Source organism: Anas acuta, chromosome 2 (assembly GCF_963932015.1).
Source record: "Anas acuta chromosome 2, bAnaAcu1.1, whole genome shotgun sequence".
In the NCBI taxonomy this organism is placed as follows: Eukaryota; Metazoa; Chordata; class Aves; order Anseriformes; family Anatidae; genus Anas; species Anas acuta.
The window spans coordinates 47,282,307-47,294,498 of NC_088980.1; the positions used below are offsets into that span (position 1 = coordinate 47,282,307).

General features: G+C 37.5%; 1 protein-coding gene across 2 annotated transcripts in view; it reads left to right on the forward strand.

Annotated features, from left to right (window-relative positions):
- RECK (reversion inducing cysteine rich protein with kazal motifs) overlaps positions 1 to 9,874 on the forward strand; it is a 56,085-nt gene extending 46,211 nt beyond the window's left edge. For both annotated transcript variants that reach the window (XM_068674670.1, XM_068674671.1), the window contains 4 exons: positions 905 to 1,115; positions 2,485 to 2,558; positions 6,223 to 6,378; positions 8,617 to 9,874. In XM_068674670.1, coding sequence (XP_068530771.1) covers positions 905 to 1,115; positions 2,485 to 2,558; positions 6,223 to 6,378; positions 8,617 to 8,832 — 657 coding nt within the window. In that variant the 3' untranslated portion in view covers positions 8,833 to 9,874. The remainder of the gene's footprint in view (positions 1 to 904; positions 1,116 to 2,484; positions 2,559 to 6,222; positions 6,379 to 8,616) is intronic.
- Positions 9,875 to 12,192: the final 2,318 nt, after the last annotated feature.

Sequence of the window (12,192 nt, forward strand, 5' to 3'; positions counted from 1 at the left end):
AACTGCTTGTGGTGCTCACATTTACTTGTCTTCTATTATTTCTGTTATTAACTTCAGCATGTAAAAGAAACTAATTGTCTTGCTACTTGAGAGGATGCACAGTGATGATAGAGGTATGGTGACTTGCTTGAAATATTAGTTTAATAAAATATTTAGAGATTAGCAAATTATGGAATGAACTGTGTAATTTCACAAGACTTGAACAAAAATATATTCATACCTTGTCTGTGAAGAATCATCAATTCCATTTGCTTCTTATGTTCAGAAGCATAAGTTTGTTGGCATTTGACTTCTTGAATGTGTTGGACAAATATATCTGCATAGGCAAGATAGGAAGAAAATTACATTTTTCTATGATTTTTATGTGTATTTGAATCAAATGACACATTAGATACGGTTTTGGGAAAGAAAGTGGATACAATAAATAAATGTGTTTTTTATAGTTACAAAGGTCTCAACAATAAATACTTTTGCCAGAGGTATCTGGTAATAGATCCTGTTTTTCTGAAATAAATGTAGACACGTAGCTTCTCAAATAATGTGTAAGAAAAGCACACGCACACACTAAATTCCAAGAACACATTGAGATGAATAAATAATTTAATAGGTTAAATGAAACTAGTTGTATTATTTAAGCATTAGAACAGATCCTACAATTTATCTTCCCCAAAACATGTCTTACTATACATTTCTCAGATACAGCTTAGATTATTCTTTAAGTATTTATTCTCTGCATTTAATACCTGTACATAAACTGGCTGTTAATGTACTCTAGATTTACTAACAGTATTATCAGCAAGTGAACTTTGCCATGAACGTTGTTCTTCTTGATGTTATAAAATGCTCTTTATTTTTGTTTGTAGCACAAACAAACTGATCTTTAAAACATTTCTATGTATTTCAGCCATTTTGCAAATCAGTAGAACCTGTATGTGGGCATAATGGGGAAACCTACAGCAGTGTCTGCGCTGCCTATTCTGACCGTGTGGCTGTTGACTACCATGGACATTGTCAGGCTGTAGGTGTGCTCTCAGACTATAGCTTTCATACAGAGTGTGCCTTTGTTAAGTGTCCCCAGCTTTCTGCTACTGCCTGCAAACCAGTCATTGCACCAGGTATGTTGATTCATTGTTGAAGTTCACTGCAGATCGGAGAGAGTCTCCAGTCTACATGTATTAATATGTGTATATTTGGAACTAAACTTATGCTGTAAAATATTGTATTTCATTATGTCTCTGAGACCTCTAAGAGAAAGGATGAAGTGGAGGTCTTTAGTTAAGGCTAGAACAAGACAGTGTCAGGACTCAGCAGAGTAATTCTAAAGTGGAAAGGCTTTTGGTTTTATGAATCACTCTCCTTCAGTCCTTAGAAACGTGTGCAGCTTTCCTCATAGGACCTGTTTTGGAGAGATGAATGAGGTCTGCGGTGTCTAGGGTAGAGTGTCAGTGGGAATTGGATGAGTAATTTTTCGGAATTGGCAGTGCAAATACCACATTGGAATGCCAAATTGCCTTCAAAGTCAAGTTCCCAGAATAACAAAACTTTTATTTAATTAGAAGACAGAGTAAGATATATTTACAGTAATGTGAAAAAGGAAGACAGTGGGAATAGTTTTTGCAGTTTTGGTATTTTGAAATGTTTTTTCATTGTCTTTACAAATACTTCTCAACAAAATGGTCAGTAACTAATCACACAGCAAGGAAAGGTCAGTTTTCAAAAAGTTCCATGTGTTTTTTTCTCCATCACTTGTTTGAAAAAGGGTCCATGTGCTTTTAGTATTATGTCTAATATTGTGAAAGTCATTCTAGGAATGTGAATTATGTAGTCGAGGGTATGAATTAAACATAAAACTATGGGTAGGCAGAAAGCTGAAATATTAGCCCTTTTGTTTCCAAGATTGTGAGGGAAAGTAGTAAGGGAAATATGACATGCTTGCATGTTAAACACAGATCTGATAGAAAAGCTGGGTTTTCTTCCCCCCTTCCTATATAAAGATTCCAAGTTCTAATATGGTTCAGCCACATAAATTGATGTTTGCAATGTGCAGTTTTGCTTCTGTTATATCCTAGCTATTTCAGCTTTTGAAATTCATCACTACTATGGTCGCATATGCATGCATGTATCCATACAGAACCTTGGCTTGCAATATTTAATGTGCCTGTGTTTTTAGCTTACAATAACATATCATATTTAAACAAATAAAAGTTAATCTTGCTGCTTCACTTTAGTAGTAGTAAGTGTCAGTGTTGAAAAGTGGCTGGTTTTGCATTGCAAACGTTTTCAACATAAAAAAAAAAAGTGTGCAATTTTGCTATCAAGCTGAAAGACTTGCTTTGCTTTGGTAGTTTTGATATTTTTGTCAGTATTCAATTTTTGAGCTCTACCCACTGTAAAGTGAAAAGACAGTTTGCTTTTATTTCTGGGATTTTATGGTGTGGGGGTTTTGTTTTGTTTTGTGGCTTATTTGTTTTTTTTATCACACAGGAGCCTGCTGTCCACTGTGTGCTGGAATGCTGAGGATATTATATGACAAAGACAAGCTGGACAATTTTGCAAGGGTAAAGTTCAATCATTCCTTATATTAAATGGTACATGGAAAAGTCAAGTTACTTTATACTTTTCTGTATAATGCATTATACAAGCAATTACCTTTCAGTAGATAGTATATGATTTGTTGTTTTCTTCACACTGTTTATACTTCCTTTTATTTCTTAACAGTCAGATATAGAAATTGAATGACAATGCAAAGTGAAATAAAATCAGTGTAGACACAAACAAGTCTTTTAACCTTGCAGTATAAGTGACTTGTTACAGTAAAGACATGCTAAGGGAACTGCATCTATTTCATGGTAGCAATACAGTGTATATTTGTTATTTATGGCCTTTTCGTTAAGATTATTCTGCTGGCTCACTATTTACTAATATAAGTAACTTAGTTCTGACATTGTCTGGTGTTTATGTTGGATTGTTTTTACACTTTTCAGGATCATCTAGATAGTTATCACTGATTTTGCTGTTCTTCAGCTACAGTGTTGTTTTTTAATTTAACATCTCTGCAAGTTAGATACTCACATTCTTCATTGCTGCTATTTGAAAACCTCCAGTTTAGTCTGAATCTTATGATGTTGATTGTCCATCACTAAACAAAACATTCTAGGACCAACCCCACTGTTGGGTGTATAAAAGGATTACACTTCTCTGTTGGTCCTTGCTTTCATGCTTCAGTAAATGGAACAGAGCACAACACTTGATTTTCAGCACTACATTGCAACAAAATAGAGTTTATGACAACTGTGCATCTTGAAGGTATATATTAGTTGCTTTTTTCTTTTTTAGGAGTTTCCTAAAGCACCTCGATGATAACTTCTTGGTGGAGGTGCTAAGGGAGCCAACAAGGAAAGATGCCCTCCTAGATCTGTTGCTGGAGAACAGAGAGGGTCTTGTGGGGGACGTGGCAATTGGTGGCTGTCTCGGTCATAGTGACCATGAAGCGGTTGAGTATAAAATTTTTGGTGAGAGGAGGAAAACTGCCACCAAAACTTCAGCCCTGGATATGGGGAGAGCAGACTTCAGGCTGCTCAAGGAACTAGTTAGCAAGGTCCCCTGGGAAGCTGCTTTTGAAGGCATTGGCATCCATCAGTGCTGGTCAGTCTTTAAGCACTGCCTCCTAAAAGCACAGGCAATTCCAAAATACTGGAAGTCAGGCAGGCAGAGTAGGGCTGACCAGGGATCTTCTTATGCAGCTTAGGCATAAAAATGAAGTGTATGGCTGCTGGTAGCAGAGTCAGGCAATATGGAAGGAGTACAGGTATGCCGTTTGCTTTTGTAGGGTGAGAATTCGTGCGGCCAAAGCCCAATTAGAGTTGAAGCTGGCCAGGTCTGTGGGAGACAATAAAAAGGGCTTTTTTAAATATGTGAATAGAGAATAGAGGACCAGAGAAAACATAGGTCTGCTTCTGTATGGGGATGGTCACCTCACAAGCAAGGACATAGGCAAAGCAGAGATGTTTAATGCTTATTTTGCCTCTGTCTTCAATGCTGACGATGGGCTTTGGGACCCCCCTGTGCCCTGTGCAGGAGGACCGTGATGGTGGGAATGATAAACTCCCAAATGACCCTGAACACATGCGGGATTTGCTGCTCCACCTGGATCCATATATGTCCATGGGTCCAGATGGGATTCATCCCAGGGCGCTCAGAGAGCTGGCTGATGTCATCACAGGACACCTCTCAATTATTTTTCAACGGTCTTGGGAATCTGGAGAGGTCCCAGTTGACTGGAAGCTGGCAAATGTTGTGCCAGTTTTCAAGAAGGGCAGGAAAGAAAACTCTGACTATAGGCCTTTCAGTCTCACATCAGTGCCTGGTAAAATTATGGAGAAGATTATCCTCAAAGTTATTGAAGTGCACCCGGGGGACAATGCAGTCATTGGTCCCAGCCAAAATGGGTTCATGAGGTTTAAGTCCTGTTTAACAAATTTGATTTCCTTTCATAAGATCACCCATCTAGTGGATCAAGGGAAACTAGCTGATGTGATCTTTTTGGATTTCAGTAAAGCTTTTGACAGTTTCCCATAAAATCCTACTGGACAAAATGTCCAGCATACAGCTAAACAAAAACATCATGCGATGGGTGAGCAATGGGCTGACGGGCAGGGCTCAAAGGCTTGTGGTAAATGTGGTTACTTCAGGCTGACAGTCAATCACCAGTGGGGTCCCCCAAGGTTCCATTTTAGGGCCAGTGCTCTTCAATGTTTTTATAAATGACGTGGATGTAGGATTGGAAGGTGTTTTGACAAATTTGCTGATGACACCAAACTGGGAGGAGTTGTTGACTCTGTTGAGGGTGGAAAGGCCTTGCAGAGAGGTCTGGACAGATTGGAGAGCTGGGTGATTACCAACTGCGTGAAGTTTAACAAAGGCAAGTGCTGGGTCCTGCACCTGGGATGGGGCAACCCTGGCTATATGTACATTGGGCAATGAGATGCTGGAGAGCAGCCCCACAGAGGGATCTGGGGGTTGTGGTTGACAGCAAGTTGAATATGAGCCAGCAGTGTGCCCTGGCAGCCAGGAGGGCCAACCGTACCCTGGGGTGCATCAAGCACAGCATCGCTAGATGAGGTGATTGTCCAGCTCTACTCTGCACTGGTGTGGCCTCACCTCGAGTACTGTGTGCAGTTCTGGGCACCACAGTACAAGAAGGACATCAAAGTGTTGGAGAGTGTCCAGAGAAGGGTTACAAAGATGGTGAAGGGCCTAGAGGGGAAGACGTATGAGGAGCGGCTGAGAGCACTGGGCCTGTTCAGTCTGGAGAAGAGGAGGCTGAGGGGAGACCTCATCACGGCCTACAGCTTCCTCACCATGGGGAGTGGAGGGGCAGGCGCCGATCTGTTCTCTTTAGTGACCAGTGATAGGAGCCACAGGAATGGAGTCAAGCTGCAGCAGAGGAGATTTAGGCTATCAGGAAGAGGTTCTTCACCGAGAGGGTGGTTGCACACTGGAACAGGCTCCCCAGGATGTAGTCACTGCACCAAGCCTGTCAGAGTTTAAGAAGCCATTGGACTGTGCACTTACTCACATGGTCTAAACTTTTGGGTATACCTGTGTGGTGCCAGGAGTTGGACTTGATGATCCTTATGGGTCCCTTCCAACTCGGGATATTCCGATTCTATTCATCCTTGCCAGTCCCACTCAACCTTTCTGAAGCAAAGTCAGTTTTTATTTCCAGATGATTGCAAATGCAGCTTGGACAAACAGTTCACATCCCTCTTGCGACACCTTGGTATTGGTCTGTTTAGATCTCCCACAGCAATCTATTCCATCTCGCAGAGAAATTCCCATCATCATTCTCCTCATTCCTGGTGGCTCTTGGAACACCTAGATTCTGTGATGGGTAAAGGAGTGCCAGTTGGTAGGTCTTCTCTGCCTGATGTTTTGAGTACAAGCAACTGTGACAGATGACTGTTTATGTTATTTTGAGGGATGTGATACACAGGCATACCAGCTATGAAGGTGGAAGACAACATATATCAAAAAAACATGGTTAATTTAAGAAGTCATTTATTCCTAACCCCTTATCTTACCCTTTTCTTTTTGTTATAGATTAGCTGAGTAGTTTAATGGCTAAAAGATTTTCTAGCATGATACTAAGTTTTTTAAAACTGGAGTAGAAATGTAATTTTGTATATCACATCATCCAGGATGTTCTTTGTTTTCTCCCAGGTAACAAATAAAAAGCCTATAACTGTACTTGACATACTTGAAAAAATCCGCTTGCATGTCTCTGTGCCACAGTGTGATGTGTTTGGATATTTAAGCATAGAATCTGAAATTGTGATTCTCATCATTCCTGTGGATCAGAACCCCAAACCATTGCAGGTAGGCTATATTCTTATTTTGTTTACCCAGTATGGATTTTTTTTTTTTTTTTTAATGTATACACTTTATTACTTTCAATATAGCAGTTTTAAAGTTGTTCATTTTCTTGTGTGCTGAATGCATGGGGATTTTTCTAATTACTTGAATCCGAATAGTATTATTAATGGTAAAATGTGTCTTGAGAATCCTGCTGTCTTGGTAAGAGGTTTTTGAGTATGGGTAGTTAAAGGGGCAAGGTGAATGATGGAGTTACATATTTTTTTTGTTTTAAAATGAATATGTACAGAACCTCCAACATTTTATGGCTAAAATAACGGAAAGTATAAACTGATGAAAATATATTTATTACTGAATACCTTAAATTATATTAATTGTAAAATAAATGGATACTTGTGTATGAAATGGTGCTCTTCTGTCTCTAGTATTAGGCTTAAAAGTAGGTTGAAGTACATGGGATATTAGACTGAAGCACATACATATTGCTGCATTGTGCTTGTCTTGATGTTAAGCAGCAGTTCATGCCAAAGGGAATCTGCTGATACTATATTCTAAGATCAACCTGGTTTTGATGATCCTTTCCAACTCAAGGTAAAAAGCGCAGGGAGATCCCAAAATCCTGTTACAATCTTAAAAGGGAAATGCAAGTCCAGTAAGTTCTCCAGCACGCCATGTCATAGCTAATTCCTGCTAGCAAATAAGCACCAAAAGCTCACAGTACTAAACTCTAAATGTAAACCAACAAATGCAGGCCAATGTTCTTAAAGTATTTTCTTAGGAACGCTTTAGAACAGTAGAAGTAGGACTTTGGCTGTGTATTGCATTTGGATTATTTTGGAGCTCTCGCTTCATTTTTACTTTCTGATCATTAAACTGTGCAAGACCAGCAAGGATATCTTCTTCCTATTAAAAGCAACGTTTTAATACCAATTTTAATGCCTTGCCATTTTACAGTTGTTTCCCATAGTCTTGCTTGGCCCTGTTGACAGCACATTATAATGAAGTCCTTTTGGGGTGCTCTGGCTGGTTCATTCATCTTACATATTGATGTGCACTACTTTAAAATGGAAGATTTAGTTTTGAGAACAAAAAAAGAGGAGAAAACAATCTCATCTTTTACAGTTTAGGCGGGTTCACTTCTTTGCTGTTTGTTTTATATCAATGACTGCTTCCCTTTCCTTTTTATTTCTACAGTCTCATTTTGCATTTTCAGTATTGCTTCTGGGATGGGCTAAGTTCAGGTATAGTGTGAGTGGGCAGATTTGCTGCCAAAAATTTTGCAAGCTGCAGTATCAAATAGGGCAGTTGTGACTTTGCTACTGGAGCAAACCTGTTATGTCCAAGTCTGCTCAACTTTTAACAGAAATATTATTCCTTGAACAGGAATAGCTCAGAATTTTACCAGAACTTAAGAAACAAGGTCTTGAGCCTTAACCAATCTGATCAGCTCTCACCCAGTCTGCAGCAGATGCTGTGAGACCCTGGGGGAGAGGAGGACGGTCTGAAACCAGAGAATAGCTGTTCAGCTCACTGCTGACACCTGTTACTGAGCTAGAAGTTACTCAACTTTCAAAGCTTTGGGACCTCAGATGTTTAGTTTGTCAAGTTAAAACTTTATCAGCAACAGCTTCCGAAGCTGATAAAGAAGCTTAATACTAAATTTATTCCTGGGATATATTAGAAGCAAAGGTGGAAAAAATGGATTTTATAAATAAATTTGTTTATCATTATGTCAGTGGGAAAATGAAAAGTGAACGACGTTATCTTGATTTTCTCAGGTTTTCCTATTATTTCCATTCTTCTATTCCTTTCCCATAAAAGTAATCAGATTTCCCTGATTGGGAAGAAAAAGCCCTGTAACTAGAAAATCCCAATTTTCCACTGTTGCAGACTTCAAGGCACTGTATCTTGGTCAATCAGAAAGGAGCTCCTCAATTTAGAGGTATTAACTAATAATTTATGGTGAGCTTTTTGGAGTCCACATTCAGAAACATCATCCATTCTATCAAGCTTCCTTTATTTCTCTGTTGCTGCTACTCGGGGCTTCTGCAGAAGTTTTCCTAGTGCCAAAGTCTATGAGCTCCAGTATGTTGTTTAATGACTACTCCAAATCATCTATGTAAATTTTACATTTCGATTGGAATAATTCAGATTTTCCTTTCTAAATTTTGCAATCTAGAAATAGTTTTGCATTGGCATTTTACGTGACAAGAAGAGAAATAATAATACTTTTCTTCCTAGATTGAAGCCTGCAATAAAGAAGCAGAAAAGATAGAGTCACTGATAAATTCAGACAGTCCAACATTAGCATCACATGTGCCGCTGTCAGCTCTAATTGCATCCCAAGTACAAGTTTCATTTAGCATTTCTTCTACTTCTGTTAAAGTGTTGTCTGTTCTGCACTCCCTGTTCATAAGCCTTTTATTTACTTTGTTAACATTAATGTGTTATATATAGCTGCTTAGAAAATATGCATGAGTATTGAGGGTGTTTTGTATTGTGAAGGACATTGAGAATTGTTGATCACTGAACCAGAAAACAAAAATTCCAGAACACTTGGTGTACTATTTTTCACTGAAGAATGAAGAATATTTGGAATAATGTGAAATGTGATTCTTTTATTCATTACTAGTCATATGTTTTTTTCAGCACAATTAGATCATTTTCCACTGATCTTGCAATCATAAAAGTACTCTGGAAGGTTCTGACATTATAGATTTATGATTTTTGAAAGAAGGGATCTTACAGTTGTTTTTTTTTTCAGAAATGAACAAATAGTGTTTTGAGTTTATTGAAAAAATTTAATTTTATATTATTGAGATGAATATCAGTGACAACAAAAAGTATGCACCTATTCTAAACATCATTTTTGGAAGAAAAAAAATGCTGCTACTTAATTACCTTACCAAAAATATGAGAGTTTATTCTCATGTAAATACACTTTCATATTTTATTATGAAGAAAACTAGCCCTGGGCCTATTTCAGCAGACATCTTTACTTGGACTAGTGAAGATTTGCAGGACATTGGGCTCAATGCTTGTGAAATGACAATCAAGCTCTATACTAGTACCTGACTTCAATGAAGAAATATGTTCTTTTTATAATTTTGTACATTTCAGAATCTCATATTGGATGCAAAATTATAAAGAATCTCAGTATCTATATTTAAGTGCCATTTAAAATATTGCAGTATTTGCATGTTATCTAATGAAATTTATACTTTAAATATGTTTAAATGATTATACAAACAGTATGTTTTATTACTTATTTTATTTTATGCACATGACCTTAGTCTACATGAAGTATTTTATATCAGTATTATGATAACCAACTTTTGAAGTATATACAGAAAAACTTATTTTTGCCAAAATGCTGAACTTTGAAAGAAAGCACTGAAAACTTTTCAAACATGTATGTTACTGTAGCATGTCTGTAGCAATTATTTTCTGCTAAATCTTTTAAACACAGAAGTATTAAAGCTTTTTTATTTTAATAAAACTGTTGTGTGTCCTTATATATGAACATATGTAATTTTATAGAAGTCTGCATTACAGTGCTTCTTTTTTTTCTCAAATCAACACTTAGAACTGCAATTACATACCTATATAGTCTGTAGTTATGTACATATTTATATAATATTATGTAGTCTTATACAGCTTAATCTTTCCAAAGAAAGTAAATTTCAAGTCTTTGTTTCTTGTGTTTTTTCTTACCAAATTTCCTTGTAATGTCACATGCATGCAAATCAATGCAATGAGTGTCAGACTTGTTTGACAGAAGATTCATCAATATGTTTATGAGATCTTCTTTGTACAGTTATTGTCATCCACAGTTTTGATTTGGAAAACACTTTCCTCACCCTGTGCAGCTGGAAATCTGCACAAATGTTAAGAACATAACTAATACCTTATTTATACCTAAACTTTAAGGCTAAACCTCCTCCAAAGCAAACTAGTCTGGTGACTAGATGAAAATTCTTGCAAGTCCACAGAGAGAATTTATTTGAAACCTCCATCAGCTGCTTTTCTATGTATTATCTGTTGTTGTGGTGGTCTATGAGTAAGTGGAGAGTAGTTTTATATTTGTTGTGCTCTCTATATGGTTCCTGAATTCTTACAGTAGGTTAGTACAAATGCAGCTATTCTTGAGAACTGTTCTCACCAAGTATCTCCAGGAAGACCGATGCACATAATCACCAGTCTTGACAGAAAGAACTTGCTGAGTATCTTCACCTGCTTCTAAGATTCTTTTGTGTATGAAAAAATTGGACACAAGTGTAATGAATACATTTGAACAGATTTTTTTTTTTCCTAACTGGAGTGGCTGAGATGATCTCACCAAAAACTGCAAGTAGTTCAGATTAATTGAACTCCTTTTTTCCAAATCATGAGTCAGTACCTCTTTAACATCTATCTTACAGCCTTGCTCAGTGCTTAGCTGAAGCAATCTGATATCTACTAAAATTAAATATGCACCACACTGGAAGAAGAAAGAAAGATCTTAAAAGCCTATCTTCAGTAGAACTGCATAAGCATATATTGTGACTTCTTTTTGTACAGCTGTAAAGATTTTATTTAATGAAAGCTAATATAAAAACAGTTGTCTCAATTTGTACAATGAATTAAGAATCTGGAAAAAGAGGAATTTCAATCCAGGGATTTTTTCAGTCACATGTGAATGTCTAGTACTTTGTGGAAAACAGTGAAGCTCTTGAATGGTTATGTTAAATACAGGCAGAACTAATGAAATTTAGTGTAATCCTGAATATAAATCCAGCATCCAAGACATACAAGGCTTAGGTTCTTTTTGCTGAATGAACAAAATTAGTTGAATATTTTCTAGGTATTCTCAGGATTTCTGGCTCCCTCAAAGGAATGAAGAAACTGATTTACTTACGGGTTTTGAATTCAAAAGAAGCAGAAGAGACAGCGTAAACCAAGCACAATTTTACTTGAAAAAGTGAAAGTCGTGAAATTTGAGCTTACTGGGGAGACATTTGATAGAGGTGTCAGATGATTTTTCATTTAACTTTAATGAAGTTCTATCAATCTCTGAATGGAAATCTGGGTTTTCTTAAGAAGGGATGGAGAGAAATTCAAAGCACCATAAGACTGGTTGTTGTTTTTCTACAGGGTATGGCTGTAACATATACAAAACATTTTCTCATCTACTGGAAACCAGAGTTAACATCAATAACTGGTTCTAGAGAGATGCTTCATCCCTGTTTCTGTTTGTTTAGTTTGACTCTTTTCAACAGAGTGGTAGTATGGCTGATATGCCAGCAGTGCATGTTCATACACCAGGAACAGTTCATACACCTTACACCTGGTCCCCAGGAGTGGACCAGCCAAGGAAACAAGTATCAGAGTAAGGGATTTCTGGGTTATAGTTTCTATTGAGTTTTGAGCCCAGGAGGAGCCAGGATCTCTGAATTTTCAGCAAGGTAATAGTTCAGTTCCATGAGAAGCAGTTCTCTGGGGAGCTGGAGATCATGAAATCTGCACTTAGAGCCACAGTGTCATTTCATAGCCCTGCTCTTCATTTGTGCTCTAGCACCAAAAAAAATACTAGCAAAGGAGGAAACAAAGTTATAGCTGGAGCTGCCAGTGGAGAAGACAAGAAAGAACAAGAGAAGTTAAACCTTCTGCAACGTATTTGGACACCTCAAGTTGCTGGACCATTTATCTATCATTCAAAAAGGATATCATGTGTTACTTTAAAATCTGAACCTCTAATTTTAAAGTCTGAATAATACACTCTCGGCACCAGCACCATTTTCTTCTTTGATGCTAGTACTGGGAAGACTGGTGTAGGGT